Below are 18,247 nucleotides of genomic sequence, written 5' to 3'. Positions count from 1 at the left end.
TTCAATCAGGATGTAGCCATGGCTACGTTTTGCTGTGGGGCTTAATCGAATGTGACACTCGCAAAGCAGATATGGGGACAGAGAGGAAGAGATCCCCCGCCTGGATATTGGCATAATCAGAGAAGAGAGGACAGAGAAGGGCGAGATTAAGAAGAGGATCAGAGCAAAAGGACCCACTGATGGACAGGAGCCACAGGAACCATTCTGCTATGCTGCTCAACATCCTCCTTTCATCCCTCCAGGGGTGAGGGTTGAGTGGGTGAGAGCGGAGCAAGGGAGGAAAGCAGGACAAAGCGTGCTAAGCCAAAATAAAATGGTGAACATGGTAAACCTTATATCTGCCAAATAGCAGCTTGTCAACACTGTCATTATGAGCATCTCATATAGCATGTGGCCTATTCAAATGTGTGAAGCACAGCCTCACAGAACTGCTAGCACGGACTCTCATGTAGACTCCTAATGTTGGTTAATCAAAAGTAAGTGATACAATTGCAGCTAAGAGTAGAATAGGAGGAGGCCGGCCCATGCCCAGGTCGCCTTGGAGCGATCATCATCGGACTTATATGCAGGCGTACACACATACCGATGTTGCATGTAACAGTGGAATCTACTTTCTGTTGGCCCTAGATTGTTAAGTGTCTTTGTTTTTGCTATCATCATAAAGGAAAGCACCAGAAAGTTTCTGATGGTTTTACACATAAACAGAACATTCATAAACATGACTCCCAACTGGAGCACACAGGCAGGCTTATGCACACAAATACAAAGTACACACACACACACACACACACACACAGAGTAAACCCCTTCTCCCTGTTGCACGCTGTGTTCTCTATATCCTCTTCAGAGTGGCCCCGGGGTCATCAGATAAACCTGGTATGAAACGCAGAGAGCGATAATGGCTAAAAGACTTGGCTCTAAACATTTTCTGATTTCTGCCCTCAGCTGTTAGCCCGTGGCTTGGGCAAAGGGCTGGCTGTTAGAACCATAATTTCAAATAGAGTTTGTGTGCACATACACTCACACACACAGCTTTGGTTTTTGTCATGGGCATTCATCTTTGCATGGTTCTGTAATGTGACCAGATGGCCTGTTTCTCCCATTCTTTTCTCCTCCAGTTGATTGTGCTCTCTTCTGGCACGACAATTTATTCTAAAGACTGAAGCGGCAGATCTGCGAATAAATTGCAGTGCAGAATTATTATTATCCAGTAATTTTGGTGTATGACCAAATACTGTGTGTTAAGAGCTAATGATCAAATATCACCATCCTGACACAATAAACTAAGATGGTGACCAAAGTAGAAATTGTGCCTTGTATTACATTCAACTTGGTGCTAAATAACACTAAACAGCAATCAGACATGTCAGCTGAAGCCATTTAAACTCTGCTTTCATGCTAAGTTATTAAGTGAATTAGTAAACTATGCAAATGATATAACTGTAACGCAGCGCTGGATTACTGCTCTTTTAATGTGTGAATTGCACAGGCCATTAGAACTGCTGCTGGTAATCTCCATTTTGAGTTGCCCTGAAAGCTCAGAAATGGTGACCATGAGACTTTGTCCGATCGCTCTTCCATTCCTTTTGACACTGCATCGGGCCTCCTACACTTTTGCCCAGCTGAGAGTCCAACAGAAAAACAAGCCTTAAAAATAACGTTGACTTTGACTGAGTCAATAAAGCACCTCATGGATAATACCAGGGAGTCTACCTCAGAGAGATCGATGCTTTAAAGAGCCTTTTTTCTTAGGTTTAAACTAAGGAACACTGGTGTGGGTTTGTTTTGTGAATTGACGCATGTCAGGATTTCACAAACATGCCACCCCATTCACTGAACTTCTCAACTAAGTGACTGGTTGACTTGTCCATCTTGTCTTTGTAGACATGCCTTTCCTCATGTGTCCTCATATTCAGACTGAGTTAAACTGCTCAGAGTCAGGGCTGGTCTGAATTTCTCTTTATTGCAGATGCGGCATATTTGACCAGATGAGAAGGTGGGATTTTTCCGTTATCCTGACTATGATGTACAAATTCACTAGACATTTACAAATTTACATAGCAGATGTGTCTTATTAAGTTTTACAGCCACAGAGGCAGTAGCCTTGCACACTGCGTTTCAAGTCTTTTGTTTTTTTTCTCCAATTAGTTTCCAGCCTGTCACCAATAGAGACTCGATCGACCGCCCCTGTGTCAACATTTAAAATTAGTCTTAAATTGAAGTAATCTCTGCTATTCATTCATGTTGCGGTTCACGTGCTACAAATTGGCTGTCACCATCTGAGAGAACAGATGCAACCAACTGCCAAAAGATAATTACACCTAACCAGTCAGCGAAGTACTTAAGAGTTTTTCTTTGACTCTCTCCCATAATGTGGCATATTAATGATTTTATCAATTAGAAATCATGCGATTGTTTTCCAGTGATTGTGTCATGAATGCTCTTTACGTTGTGCTTAACAGGTGTAGTGAGGCTCTTTGTGACAAGCCGCTGCGAAAAGGATAAAACAATTTGCGTATATGTAACCCCTGTTCCTGGTTAATTCACACTCTTCTGTTTCTCGGCTTCATTTTCCAGCCCTTTGCAACTCTCTTTTCCTCTGTCTCTCTTTCTTTCTCTGAACACTCTTCCCTTTTCTGTATTCTTTCACTCTTTCTCTTTGCTCTCCTCTCTGTCTAGTGCTCTCACCATTTCCATTTGCCCTTTGCGGTAGTCAAGTATAGGTAATTGAAAACTTGTCAGTGATGTTTTTGTAGAGTCATTTTATGTCCCCCACATCCAGCGCTATGATACTTAGCGGACTTTAGTGGAGCTTTTAAAGTTGTTGGCTTTTTACATCTAACATGTAAAGTATGATTGCCTAGTTTTTATAGATTCTACATATGTAATATCCTTTATAGCTGTGTGCTTATGTCTAATAGTGAAAAGACCATAAGATGTTTTTATGACCATTCCTGAACGCCTCTATTCAAGACGTGTGGGGTGATTTTTGTGCAGGGGTACACATGTAAGAAGGGCTGCTTGTATATGTGAATTAACTGACTTTATTTGTAAATGTGTAAACTCGGAAATTTCTCCAATGTGGGACTAGTAAAGAAATATCTTCTATCTAGGAATATCTTCTATGTTATTTAATTCAAATTTTGACAGTGGAGTTTATATGATTGTCACACATGCCCATATATAGTTTTTGCTCTTACTTGTATATTCCATATTGGAGTTCAGTGAAAATCAATGAGTCGACCAGCTGATCTGCAAATAATTGTGTACTACTGTTATAAAATTTCACTTAATAATTTCAGTAAATTTTTAACTAAAATGCCAAACATTTGATGGTTCAGTGTCCCTCAAATGTGAGGATTTGTTGCTTTTTTCTCTATTTTAATGAACTATAACTTGGATATCTTCGGGTTAGGCACCGTTGGTCGGACATGACAAGATATATCAAGACTTAGTTTGGGTTCAGAGAAATGCAAAAAGGTTTTTTTCAGTATTTTCTTGTATTTCATCATCTAGACAATACATTGATTAATTGACAAAGCAATCAACAGAGTAATCCATAATGAAAGTAATTTTTAGTTGCAAGCCTAGTCTGTATGAATTCCAGTTTTTGAATACAGTGGTAGAATTTGAATTTAAGTGGTTAAATTAGAAGCTCTTACAGTCTGTTTGCAGTAAACACATTCAGAGTTCCCAGAGGTTAAACATTGATTGTGGTGGTCAACAGTTCAGGAGTAGAGGGCAAGAATCAGAACTGAATTCACAAACTACAGTAATTTACAGTTGTAGACAAATGCATTGCGCAGTGTGCAATGCAATCCATTTCTGTGGCAGAATTTTTAAGCTGCACTTTACTCTAGGTTTGAATTAGCTCCGGTCTCTGAGGCAAACCTGACACCTTTCCTGCAAAGCTTATTTGTAGCTCAGGAAAACCTCCACTCAGCAGGGTTGTCTCCTTCGAAACAGACAAACAAAATGAAGAATAATTGATCATTTGGTCCAGAGAAAGAATGTTTTAGAGAAAGGATGGTGTCCTAGTAGGCTGCCTGACATGTTCTGTGTGTGTGTGTGTGTGTGTGTGTGTGTGTGTGTGTGTGTGTTCTAGGTGTCAGCATGGGGAGGTTATGTGTTTATTATCAACCTGATTCCTCTGCATGTGTTTGTGCTGCTGCTGATGCAACGCTACAGCAGAAGAGTCTACATCGGTAAGATGCACACAAACACACGCTCTCACACACACACACACACACACACACACACACACACACACACACAAGCAATTAAACCAGACAATAACGTTTAGTGTGTAACTTGATGTTTAAAACTCCCCCACATCCACTAGCTGGAATGGAAACTGACAGTGGTTTTTAGATCCTCTCCCATTAGAATAGAAATGTATGCAAAAAAAAACAGACAAACTGCTGTTAACTCTTGTGCATCTTCCAGCATCGTTGCCCAAGCATTTGACCCTTAAACAAGCTAAAATGCCCAGTCACGCCTGTGCTCATCGCTCTCAGCCGTAAGCATTCCATCATCGGCAGTGCAGACCTTTACACACCCACACATCACTTAACAGTAAATGCAGCCACCTGCTACCTGATCCTCTTTATGTTTTTTTTTTATTATTTTTTTGTGCAAATACCAGAGGTGTAGTGGTGAGGAAGAGGATAGGCTTGTTATTCCACAGAACATCCCAGTTTCACAGAGCACGTGGCAGCTCCAGCACATTATCTGCTGGCTCAGAGAGCTCAAGCTCAATCCCTCAGACCCCTCACCATCCGCACATCCGTCGTCAGCTCAGCCGTTAGCTCGCGCCAGTGGTTGAGAAAAATGATACCATGTCAAGTATCATTTACCCATGATTATATGGTGTACTCATTGTAACCACAAAGCATAGTCTTTGAGAGCTTTGAAAATAAATTATGGCCTCCTCACAGTGAGAGGGATTTGACCTGCGTCTGCTCTATCTCTAAACGGTTGTTCAACACTGAAATTCTACTTGACGATGCAGGGCTGTTAGATGGAGTGGAAAATTTTCCTCTGCCTTCATTGTTCCTCAAGGATGTATGCAGCCAGAGCATCATCCTGCAACCTCACACACCCAATGGTAGCAAATGAGAGATGGAGGAATATATTAGGAAACATGTTCTGTTGACAGAAGAGACATTAGTGCCTCCCATAACCCTCATCTACCCTCCTCTTTACATCTTGCAGCTCTTCTATTCAGAGTCAGGTCTCTCAGTCACTATGAAGGAACATACAAAAAAAGAAAATCCGAGTTTAATAAAATCCTGTGCAGTCTATGCTCCCTCACAATTCATCTGTTACTGTCTTGAGTCAATAGCAGATGTGTGAGAAAGAGATTGCTGAGGGCGGTCACAACTACTTCAAAAATGAGGCACACTCTTCAGGAAGAGTATGAAATCTTAATTAAGCCGGTGCGTCTGTGAATCGGTTCCCCCCAGCTACAAAGGTGGGAGTTGCACTGTTCTCATCACTGTCGTCTCACTCCAGGCCTCCCCTCCACACTGCACTGAGCCAGTTCCAATTTTCTCAGTAAATGACATTAGATTAGGTATTTTGTGTTTACGCCCTCTGAGGTGTGACAGTGAGAATCAATAGACTTTAAACACCTCTATTCAGGTGGATTTCCCTCAGTGGGACTGTTTTTAGTAGTGCAATAGTTTATTTTGATTGTTTTGATTTCTTACCTGGTTGGCCCTCTCCGTCTCTCTCTCCTTGTTTCCCCTTCCTGTTTGTCGCGTCCCTCTTTACAGCTTACAGCACTTTCTACATCGTGGGTCTCGTTCTTTCGATGCAAATCCCTTTCGTCGGCTTCCAGCCAATCAGGACCAGCGAGCACATGGCTGCTGCAGGTGAGTCCCACCGTCTCCACCTCCAGAATGGCTGATCCTGCATTCTTCTTGGAGGAACAAGTTCCCTTTTAGTGAATTTCAGCCTTAATGCTATTCAGTTCAACGATGAAGTCAGCATTTCTTGCCTGAATTTCCAAGTTATGACTCAATCATACCTTTTTCAACAAATGTCAGAGCTTCTCACATAGCCTAGTCTCACCACTATGTCCCATCAGTTTCATGCTGTGTCCTGTTTCCTGCTGTACACAATACCTGCCACTAACAAATCAAATGGCTAGTTGGTGAATGTAATCACACTTTTAGCAGCTAAACCGCCAATGATTGGACTTCAGCAGGTGGCAAGAAACTAAGAGACTATGCAATGTCGAAATAGACAACTTTATGTATATTTGTCATATCAACTTAATGATGTGATAATGTCTGTTGTGTTCACAGCTACTTAATGCAGTTAATGCAGGTTTAATGCTACATTTGTCTTTGCTAAAACAAACTTGTTATAATGCATTCCCTGAATTACAGTGAAATTTGTGGTGTAATACTCAACATTACTGCAACATTCCTTTTTTATGTTAAACAAAGTAATTGAGCACACTGTCTGGGTTTTATGCGGTGAAGAGATTTTCTTTCAGAGCTTTCATATCAACTTCCAGCCGGCCCTGACCCTGCCAACAAATTTATGCTACAAAACACAGGGGAAAGGTTCTGACTGATTGTGTAGTTCATGTATTAAAGGTGTGACTTTGCATAAGCCCCTTACTAGTTAACCAAAGCACCTTACTGTACCGTGGATACACACTTTAAGGTCCGTTGGCTGCTGCAGGAATTTCATTCCATTTACAAAACAGAAACAAGTAAGCGACTTTACATGCCACCCATATGCGTTTGGCACTTGTAAGTACTTTTCATTTCTGGCTTGTGGGTAGTTTATTAAAGCTTGTTCAGTTTTGCCTCTAAAGAGTACGCCCATCTGCTGCCCGACAGCAGCGATGGGTGTGTATGTATGTACATGATTCTTGTTTTCATTTACATCCAGATTGGGAGAGGAATGTCATTGGCAGCTTTAGGAAGCTGAGCAGACCCTATTTTTGGGGGGGTTCTTAACACTGCAGCAGACGTTCGTTGGTTTGTCCGTTTTCCTGGTTGCCTTCCACATAATGCACCTACAGAAATCATCTCTGCCTCTCTGTTTTTGGCTCCCCACCCTCGCCATCTCTCAAAGAGCGAGTGTGTTTTCATGTCGCCCGGGTAGCAGCTGCTCAGAACATCTGGTGGTAGCATTCAAGGAGCACAGTGGGAGACAGGAAGAGAGTGACAGAGGCATGGTCGGTACCCTTGAGATGTCAGCCCCTGAGGCAGGCAGGCAGGGTTGCATCGAGTGACAAGCGTGTTAGCACCACGGCGGCTCTCCAGGAGACAGCAGACGGCAGGGGCTTAACCTTGGAAATGGGTGAGACCTGCCGTAGGCAATGGTGGGCTACCGAAGGAGTAGGCGATATCACACAAGGTTTGTGAAAAGATGTGAGGTGACAAAAGGGAGGGAAACCAGGCCTCTTTTAAATTTTTGATATCGAATTTACTGTACAAACAAAGAGACGCGCTGGAGAAAACGGCACTGGGAAAGTGACAGAACAAAGGAATGGAGGAAAGATGTGTGACTGAAGGGGCTGCGGAAAGAAAGACGAGGAAGGGGGTGAAAGAAGGGCTTATTCACACAAATCTGTCTCATGCATCTGAAATATGTTGTCCCGCAGTATTTGTCTTTCACATCTGCATGAACAGCCAAAGGGGCTATCGCAAACTGCTTTGTCGAGAATTCTGCCGAACTGGCAACTCTGCTTCTTAACCACGTACACCTGTTTCGTACCCTGCAGGAGGCAGCATCAATCAGGGCCTCCTCAAATATTCACTGCGAGTTTTCTTTGTATGTTTACTCATTCTTTTGGTTCCGTCTGTGGCTTTTCTCAGGTGTGTTTGCACTCCTCCAAGCCTACGCCTTCCTGCAGTACCTGAAGGACAGACTGACCAGACAAGAGTTCCAGACACTTTTCTTCCTCGGAGTCTCTCTGGCTGCCGGAGTGGTCTTCCTCACCGTGATATATCTCACTTACACAGGTCTGTATGTCTACTCACATGGTTTCACAGTCATGTCTAGGTGCTCTCCATATAATTTCATTTATTGTGCTTTTTTGACCTTATGAGTAGATCTGACACAATTAGTCTATTAATTGATTCAGCAGAATATTTCTCAAGGCATAATAATTGATTAAGCCAATTATAAAGCAAAAATTGCAAAAGCTTCATAATTCTGAGGATTTGTTGCTTTTCTGCTGTCATTGTTAATTGGATGTGTCTGGATTTTAGACTGCTCGGGAAAATGTTTGATGTTTTTTTCCAAATTTCTTACATTTTATGAGCCAAATTAGTTGACAAAATAATCAGCTGCTTAGTTGTAGCCCTGTGTTTAAACAGTGCTCATCAGATGCTTTGAATATTATGGTTTGGCAATGGGAGAGATTTCTCATTAATCAATATACATGTCACTGAACAGAGAAAGTTCAGTGAAGAAAACAGAAAGAAAGAAATTGGGATCCTGTATTATTAAACGCTCTACAACACTCTTATTTAATATGTTTACATCCATAGTCAGTTACAGATCTTATTATAGTTGACCTGGCTCTATGTGTTACTTTCTCATTGATGCCAACGACTGCATTCATTCATGGAAATCAGTATTTCCATGTAAGCCAAGTCTATCAATAAATTCCCACATAATTGGTATATGACATTGTCTAGGTTATCAATAACAAAAATATGCCCGCAGAAACCAAGAAAGATTACATTTGCATCTCCCAAATGCAGCCAGAATATTATTTTGAATGCAGCCACATCAGATGATCCTTTGTTTTGTGTAGTTGTAAATTGAAATGACAAATGTATGAGTTGCTGTTATGTAGCAAAGGTGGTGAATAAGACCAGTCAGATCATTTTCAAATAATGTGTGAATCTTCATGCGAAGCTACTGTCAACAAAAATCTACATCTGTGTTTCCTCCCTTCTCTCAGTGTCAAGATCACTCATCATGACACAACTTAATAATAATAATAACAGTTTTAGACCACAGCAATATGATAGAAGATGGTAAATGTTTTCACTCCCTTCTGTTTGTTGGTATAATGTGTAAGAAATTGCCCAGAATTTGACTGAGATTTGGTGGCTAGATAGCCTTTTGTACAAGGATCAGTTGACTAGATTTTGATGGTGATCCAGTTCTGGGATTTGAGCCATTTTAGATTTTGTTTTCTTTTTTTTAGCCAAAAGTTAGTGTGTTCATACACTATTCCCCGATGGTCAGACCTCCAGGCCTCCCCATTGGGCTGCTAACCAACGTGTGGTTTGTCAGAGAATTAAATCTGGAAAGCAAATGATAAACAAACGTAAACTGATATGGGTGCTGCAGCCTTGCGAGTTGGAGAACTGTTGAGCGGTGGTGGAGGATTGTGCTCCACCGAGTGCCTTTTTGTGATCTTGTGCAGTATATATGTTGTTCTTGGCCTGGCTGATGCACACAGCCAGCTGGTTGAACTTTGTCCTCGTTAATGTTTTTCTCCATTATTTTCAATCCACAGTGGAGGCCTCAAGTTTCAGACCTTTCCAAAGTTGCCTCTTTGCTATTTATTGATTTTATTTGTTTCCTGTTGTGTTCAGATTCCAGATATACTCAGAGGCTTGACCTCTTCTAAACATCCTAATGGCTTACCATCTTATTTTGAAAGCACCAAGAGATGGAGAATAAAAGCACATTTAATACCACAGAAGACATTTTTAAACACTTTTTTTTACAGTATGGTGTTGATTCTCTTATCTTGTGGTGTATTACATCAGACTGGTCCCAAGAAAGCTAATGTAGTTTGCTGTGTATTTGTTTTCTGCAGTATGTAATGACCTTAATAAAGTAAGGGATGTGGGGTTTTTTTTCACCTCGCATCATATATTGGTTTTCTCACTTGGATTAAGGTAGCTAATTGTTAGATAAGATAAGATATTCCTTTATTAGCCCCACGACGGAGAAATTTAACTTTCCTGATCCAACAATCTGACATTTGTCACTCCGATCAGATTATGTAAATACGACAGACAGGTCTTTTGTCTAGCAAAGATTATTTACAGAGACAATGGCGTTTTCAGAGCTACTCACACCCACTGATCGGTTTATGCAGAGATCTAGTGTTGTGATTATTCTGGCTTCAACTGGACATCTGGTACACATTGTGATCTGTCGGCCATCTGAACTGGCCAGTGGGAGTCCATGGCTGTTTGGTGAAATGCCAATTTTGCTGTGGATCTGCGCATGTCCCTCTCTGGTCTGTCAGACTTTCTCATCTCATAAGAGTCTCTGCAACACAGCAGCTGAATGGGTTTCTTCAGTATCTTGAACATGGAGCCAAGTATTGATTGGTTAAATTAGTGTCATTCTTTAAATCACCTCTCAGAATATCTCCCTCATATCACTATTACTGCTTTTTCTCTTTCTAGCCGGTTTTGGTTCAGCACTCTACCATCTTATTTAAGAAATGCTCTATTTTTGTGCAATGAATATGTCGTCATCATCCTTATCAGACATAATCTCTTTGAAAGAGCATCAAAGCACATGGCACAACTATACGTTGGTGCAAATACGTCACAAATCTAATGCTTTTGTTTGTGTTGTCTCTGCACATGCAAGTGTATGAGTGGCTGTGAGAGCCCCCAGGCAACAGTTCAGAGCTGAAATGTATTCCAGATCAAAGCTTCACCAAAATAAGACATTTGTATGCGCACATAAAATGCCCTGTGCGGTCTAATTTGCAGCTTAAATGGTTTCAGTTACATTTGTAAACAAGTCAATTCCAGTAATTAAGTACCATCAATAGAATACATTTTAAGCATTGACACGTTCTCTTCTGAGGTTTTTCTTGTTTTTCGAACCAAAATTAGCAGAAAGTTCTTCTTTATACAGTTTAGTCACGGGTCTTCATGTGAATATTGTCAAATTCCCTGAAAACTTGTTTTCTCAATCAGCTTCCTACAATAAATGATTCATATCATATGTTTCTCATTTATCCAACTGGATCCTTGATGTCTTTTAATTCATTTCAGTGATCTATTTACATCAATATTTGCTTTACTGCTCTTGAATTTTACTTTGAGTGCTGCTTTCTTTTGTTTAGTCATATATTTATTGTTAAAGGAAAGTTTGGAGATGAGACAAACATGGTTTCCAGTAAGTAGGCTAGATGCACATTACCACATTATACAGGATATGATGAATATTAAAGCTGGACCGTAGACATCCATCATATTATCCCCAGGCAATCTTGCCTACACATTTTTCCAGGCCTATGGGTCAAATACTGTTAACCATTTTATTTGTTTAAAGCTGCACAGGTAGATTGAGTTTGCCATATAAATAATTACAATTTGTTGTAGCAAAGGACAATCTAATGAAAGTATCTTAAACTTGTCTTAATATATTTTCCTGTCATTCCTGCATGCCTCCCATCAGTCCTCTTATTCCAAGGCTGAAAGGGAAAGCACTAAAAGCCAAATGTTGCATATTTATTTATTGATCGTTTTTTCTTTCTACAGGGTACATTGCTCCATGGAGTGGTCGTTTTTACTCTCTCTGGGACACCGGGTAAGCTCTGCTGACCTTCACACTCTCACTGTCGATGGAACACTTGTTCAATCGAGTGCATGTGTGTGTTTTCCAAGATGGCTATAACCCCCCACCCCCACCCCCACAAATCCCAGAGGGGAAAACAGTACAGCACAGACTGTGTTGAGCTATTGTCTTACCTCCAAATAGCACCAGGCACCCTGTGTTTTCCAAATGCACTGCAACGTGTTTGATATTTCGGCACACCCAATCAATTCTTCCCCCCCTGTTTGCTGACTGAAGCAGTATGGGATAGTTTTTTTTTCCTTTCCTCTGGAGGCTGATACTAATTCCTTAATGTGCTGTGTGTTTTCTCTTTCCCAGCTGTAATCACAGAACACTTTAGAGAGAAATATTTAAAATTGTGTAGAAAACTGCTTTGTAAAAGCATGTAATGAATAAAGCTGGAGCTCACAGATCAGAAAAACTCCAGACAAAGAACGTTACTTATCGCTGGTGCTAAATTTGTTCATATTTTACCATGCTGGGGAGGTAAATTAGCTTTTCCCCCTCATAATTCTGGAGTTAATCAGGAGGATCTATTGTATAATTTCTCTAAACACACTCAACCCAACATGACTTACATCCTGTCTGTCTCCTACTCCTGCCCCCCCCCCTCCAGCTATGCCAAGATCCACATCCCCATCATAGCGTCGGTGTCTGAGCACCAGCCGACGACTTGGGTCTCCTTCTTCTTTGACCTCCACATCCTGGTCTGCACGTTCCCAGCAGGCCTCTGGTTCTGTATCAAGAACATCAACGACGAACGAGTGTTTGGTAGGAAAATTTGATGTAACTCACAGCTCTACAGGTTTTGAAAATATACATTTTAACCCTAATTTTCTACTGTGGCGTAGAGTTAAAAAGTACAAGGAGCTGCTGGTTTCTGAAGTGTTTTTCTAGACTCTCAATTCCCATCTCAATTTCCTCCTTTGATATTACCCTGAACACACAAACACAAAGAGGATCCTCCTAGACAATGTACCGATCCTCGACACGTTGACATTCTGGCCACCAATTTGAATTATTTCAACTCACGTTTTTAGCCATGTAAGCCGCATGGCTTAAGAGAAGGTTGTCTGTCCGTCCACCTGTTGGTCCACTGTGTGCCTCAGACTGAAGAACCTCAACTATTGGATGGATCAGCATGAAATTTTACACAGACATTTGTGATCTTTTGGTTGTGGTCGTGGCCTTTTCATTTAGTGCTACAGAGAGTTTGACATTTGTGTTTGAGTGCTGTTAAAATTTGTACAAAAATCCTCTATTTAACAATTTTTACCAGAATGCACTTTGGGAGATAACCTCCCACTTTATGTACATAGGCTTGTACCTTATACGTTTTTTTTTATTCTTGTGATTCAACCTGGAGAAGTTCATGTGCTCCATGAAGTGCTCCAACTAAGTATTGTCTATGGATAAAATGAATGTGGTCTTATTGAAATGGCTCCTCCCACTTTAGAACTCCATTTTTCATTTCTTATTTGTCAGTTTTAGTGGTATAGCCCTTTAATCTTTAACTGTTATGTTGTTACACTCATTTATCTCCTTGAGTAACACTGAACTGTGAATAACAAGTGTGGTGCTACATCATAAGTCAGATTGAACATCACAGTGCAGTGCAGTATCTCGTCTGTCTGCAATATTGTGATGCACTCTCCGCTTTTCATCTGCCTGAAAGAAAAACACTGAGGGGTGAACTTGTTTAAAAAAAAAAGCAACTCAAACAAACTTTTATGTTTACGGAGTGAGACAGCCGAGATCAAGGGCAGAGAACCTTTGAGCGCGAGAAACAGTCCTTCAGCAGTCTGTTTCTCCCTCAGACTTAATCAGCCTATTACATCTATTGATTAGCCATGCACCTGTTGAGCCGGGTCGGCACTTCTCAAGGACGGAAAGCAGCCAGCGCTGTCTCCATTTAGGGTTTGTGTTGTGCAGAGCCAACACAGACTGATTATACCGCGTTGCGCTAACAACTCAATTTCTCTTTTTCATGTCTTTATCTCCTTCTCACACTCTGCCTCGTTTCCTGCCTCTGCTTTTACATTCACACCGTCTTTCTCCTCGTCTGACCTTTGTCCACTTTGTTTTCCTTCTCTCCCCGCACACCCGCCTCTTAACCACCACCCACTTTTCCTGTTTCCCTCCAGTGGCCCTGTACGCCATCAGCGCCGTCTATTTTGCCGGCGTGATGGTGCGTCTGATGCTGACGCTGACTCCGGTGGTGTGCATGCTGTCTGCGGTGGCTTTCTCCAGTGTCTTTGAGCATTACATGGGAGACGACACAAAGAGGGAGAAACCACCTGCTGAGGACAGCAGCGACGAAGACGACAAGAGGAATTCTGGGAATCTTTACGACAAGGTCAAGACAAGACAGAATAATTGTTGAAAATAATAATGTCACACAGTATTTCTCTAATGTTTGCACTCATTGCCCTAAAACAGCTCATGTTACTATAGTGCTTGAATTTTAACTAATGCCTAAATGTAATGCGTGAATAACACGGCAAGCATAAAAAGACAGAACAGTTTGTGAGATATTTTGCAAAGTTTCTCATTGACTTTACACACCTTTGCAGCACCTTTTGCCCAGAAGTTTGGATTTAACATGTTGCATGCTTGTCAGCTTCCCTTCCCACCTGTTAAGCTTGTCAGTTTGGGTAAACTGTGACTCAACTGTGATTCAGCTGCAACTGTTAGATGCTGTTGCCAGAGTTTTAGCTGCCTCTTTTTGTCAAATTTCAATCCGTCACTGTTGAGCCAATCTGTGGCTTTGTGTATTCCAGTCGACCGATTAGGTGCCACTTACAAATATCCATCCTTTAGAGGTGCTGCTGAAAAAAAACATTTTAGCTTCTGTAACAAATCTGTAAACTTGCCAGATGCTTAAAAAATGATATGACATGAATGAATGACATCAGTGTTGGAAGGTGCTCGTTACCCGTCCTTGCTGCCCTGCACTGCTGAAAAAATGCTGTGATGGACATTTTGGCTACAAGCTGCCACCTATGCATGCTAGTAAACATAAGCTTTGCAGACAGTGTGATACGCATCATTTTCAGTCAAAATAAACACAGACACTCAGCCTTCTTACATGATATTGATATAATTTTTTTTTATTGATATAATTTCCTTAATTAAGATCAAGAACTCCTTTACAATAGAGATCTGAGAACAAAATTATGAATATACAGTTGTATACTGTACATGACATCACGATGAGACGATTGTCACTCAAAGCAGCCTTCACACACACACACACACACAATAAGTAAACTGTCACAAATATTATTAATGTATCTGCAAGAACAACTTTACAGTCTCTTTTTGGAATTAATGTCTGTAAGTTCAAGTTTTGTTTCTGTTGCTCAGTCAGACCAACAGAGGAGGTTTTAGCAGTCAGCTCTGTTACATTTCACTTTTTGGCTGAATACAAATGTAATGTCCTCTTATCTACGTCTGTCGCTCACTTTTAACCACAGTTTAGGTGTCAGAGCAAGTAATCTGAGGTGTCTGTAAAGATAAACACACGGTGCAGATCTCCTCATCAGAGTTTTCAGGGCTTAAACGGTTCTCTGCTGCTTGTGTAAAATAATATTAACTCATCTCACAGCAAGGAAAACTTGAGGATGCTTGAAGATACTTTGCGCAATTAGTTCATTTAATAATTTATTCCACTCAATAATTCATCTCCCTCTGGACTGCTGCAGACTTTGCCGTCCATCATAATAGTGTTTGTCTCCCCCTGCAGGCTGGCAAGGTGCGCAAACATGTGTTGGAGCAGGAGAAGGCAGAGGAGGGTTTGGGTCCAAACATCAAGTCCATCGTCACCATGCTCATGTTGATGCTGCTGATGATGTTTGGCGTCCACTGCACCTGGGTCACCAGCAACGCCTACTCCAGTCCCAGCGTGGTGCTCGCCTCGTACAACCACGACGGGTACAAATTACACACGCACACACTTCAGTTGTAATGTGTTAATGGATGTTAAATAGCTGCAGGAGCCAAGCAAAGTCTTAGCTCATAATACATTAGGATGGATTGCTTCACCTTGCATGCAAATGAGCCAATATGTGTGAGTATGTAGGAGCGCACAGCAGCAGGATAGATGGAGCATATGTATATTTCATAAGAGGTTTGTGGAAATATTGATATGTGCACCTATTTGTGTTAATACAATTGCTTAACTTAGTGTTTCTAGGTCACAGAAAACATCTGTGGATGATCTCTGAATGTACAAAAAGCTGCTATATTATTCTCTCTGAGCTTTACAGGCATAATTATTCTCTTTAAGCATTAGGGAGGAAATATTGAAGGCCAAGACTAAATGGTCGGCGCAAGTTCTCATACATATATTAATGATACCACGGCAGCTCTCAGACAATGGTTTAGCTGTGCTACAGAGAGCAGCGTAGCTGTCGCTCTGCTCTTTTCTCTTGCACATATACACCCACACACTTACGCATTGAACACACACAGTCATAATATGATTAGCATACCTACAGTTAATTGGTTGCCTGACTTTATGTCTTCTCATGCTGCTCAAGGTAAATTTGGGACACAAACGTTCAAAGTCTGAGGTGTTTTTTAACCCTCAGTTTATTATGCATGGATGCTCTATTTTCAGCTGTTGTTGCCCTTCTGATTCAAAGTCTTAACTGAAATATTAATAGCCTCCACAGCCATATGCCTGTCAGCGCTGTTACCTGTCAACCTTATTTTCCTTGTTAGGACGCGTAACATCCTGGATGACTTCAGGGAGGCCTACTACTGGTTGAGACAGAATACAGACGAGCATGCCCGCGTCATGTCATGGTGGGACTACGGCTACCAAATAGCCGGCATGGCCAACAGGACCACACTAGTCGATAACAACACATGGAACAACAGTCACATAGCACTGGTGAGCCCACTTATTCTTTCCTTCCTCTCTTTGCTCTCCTCCTGCTTTGCTCATTCACACACAGACAAACAAATGATTTCCTCTAGCAGCCACTGGATGATTAGCAAATTCTGCACTGAATTTTTTATGTAATTGCCACATTGTATAAAACCACTTCTTCCAACAAGCCAGACAATCTTGTTTGCTTAAACTTTTCCCATTGAATTTCCACTGTAGGGGGATTTCAGTTAATTGCTGTCAGGTTCTGTGGGTTTGATTCATTTTTATTCCCATCTCTCCTGCCAAATGTAGAGGAATGTTTTTGTCTTTTAGTTAAGTCTGTTAAAGCCCTCCAGCTTTCTCTCTCCCTCGCTTTCTACCTGCTGCCTGTTGTCTGCTCAGCATCTGTCCGCAGGAAATGTAATTGCAGAGAATGCAAGATGGATACGTGTTTAGTAATGTCTCTTTTTTTTTTTTTTTGCAATTGTCGTGTTGAAGCACCATGTCTTGTGAAACAAAGAAACCCGAATTAAATGAGAACTTGTCATTCTCCACCACTGTTTTTAGGTCGGGAAAGCCATGTCATCCAACGAGAGCGCAGCCTACCAAATCATGAGGTCACTGGACGTGGACTACGTGCTGATTATCTTTGGCGGTGTGATCGGCTATTCAGGAGACGATATAAACAAGTTCCTGTGGATGGTGAGGATAGCGGAGGGAGAGCACCCCAAGGACATCAGGGTGAGTGTGAAACGCCAGCACCTGCCTGTCACTGCAGCTATTCTCCAGGAAATCATGTAGCAAGCACTTACACAGCAGCGAAATCAATGTTTCCTCTTCACTCTTACACACTCGCTCAACAAGGCTCAATGACAGGCTTGGTTTAGCCCTTTGTGGTGCATTCATGACATATTATCTATGACTTGGAGGCACATCGTGAGCAGCAACCTTTTTTTTTCCAACACAAGAAAATATTGAATTCAGATTTTCAAGTCCTTACTCTCAAGGTTTGTCAACATACAGCAGCTCATCAATGCTGCTACAGACTGTTCTTCTCCAGCACATGAATGCAACACACACAACAACAAGTAAAAGCCACAAAAACATTGTTTACATGCACCCAAGAGAACAGGATGTTCAAAGAAACCAGAATATGCAGCTAGTGCATTGCATTTACCTGCTGTTTACTCCAAACCCTCATGTACATGCAGCAGGTCGATAATCAATTCTCCCTGACCCCCTGTCTTGGAAGCTGTATGCTGCTTATCGCCAAATGCCTTAAACGTGTGCAGGAGGACCCGTATACATGGTCAAGAAATCTGTGTTCTCTAGGAGAAATGTCTCTCTACCGCGATTACAGAACCAGGTTTCTTTTTTTTTCTGTTTGTGTTTTTCGGATTATATTTTGGGCCATTTTTCTTTTTACATTTATCAGACAGAGACAGTGAAGAGGCAGACATGAAGGAGTCTGTCGTTGCCAGGTTGCCAGGAAACGACCGACCGACATTGAACCGACAGCGTAACCATTCGGATACAGAGGCGCTGCATATTTGTGTTTCTTAATTACGTGATGTTTAAGAAATCAGCTTACTGGGGGATGCCAACTGTAACCCAGTTATCTTAAGGTAGTTTTTTTGCTTTCCTGCTGAGAGTCATGTGATGGAAATCATCAAAGCTGGTTGACTCAGACTATGAAGAAAAGCTGTCTGGAGGCTTCGATGTTTTATGCAAGAACGTTTATTGATGCTTGGCTGAGGAGAGCAGAGAACAGCGCCGTGTGAACACAGCCTGATG

At 41.5% G+C, this 18,247-nt stretch overlaps 1 protein-coding gene across 1 annotated transcript in view; it reads left to right on the top strand.

Annotated features, from left to right (window-relative positions):
- The window catches only part of LOC139215265 (dolichyl-diphosphooligosaccharide--protein glycosyltransferase subunit STT3B), a 74,717-nt gene that overhangs the window by 51,658 nt on the left and 4,812 nt on the right, over positions 1-18,247 (top strand). The window contains exons 5-13 of the mRNA XM_070846174.1: positions 4,106-4,205; positions 5,778-5,876; positions 7,842-7,988; positions 11,502-11,550; positions 12,194-12,348; positions 13,722-13,933; positions 15,323-15,510; positions 16,303-16,474; positions 17,021-17,194. Coding sequence (XP_070702275.1) covers positions 4,106-4,205; positions 5,778-5,876; positions 7,842-7,988; positions 11,502-11,550; positions 12,194-12,348; positions 13,722-13,933; positions 15,323-15,510; positions 16,303-16,474; positions 17,021-17,194 — 1,296 coding nt within the window. The remainder of the gene's footprint in view (positions 1-4,105; positions 4,206-5,777; positions 5,877-7,841; positions 7,989-11,501; positions 11,551-12,193; positions 12,349-13,721; positions 13,934-15,322; positions 15,511-16,302; positions 16,475-17,020; positions 17,195-18,247) is intronic.

The sequence above is a fragment of the Pempheris klunzingeri genome, chromosome 16, assembly GCF_042242105.1.
Source record: "Pempheris klunzingeri isolate RE-2024b chromosome 16, fPemKlu1.hap1, whole genome shotgun sequence".
In the NCBI taxonomy this organism is placed as follows: Eukaryota; Metazoa; Chordata; class Actinopteri; order Acropomatiformes; family Pempheridae; genus Pempheris; species Pempheris klunzingeri.
The sequence above is the reverse complement of the archived record's forward strand: the minus strand, read 5'-3'. Positions and strand labels throughout refer to the sequence as shown.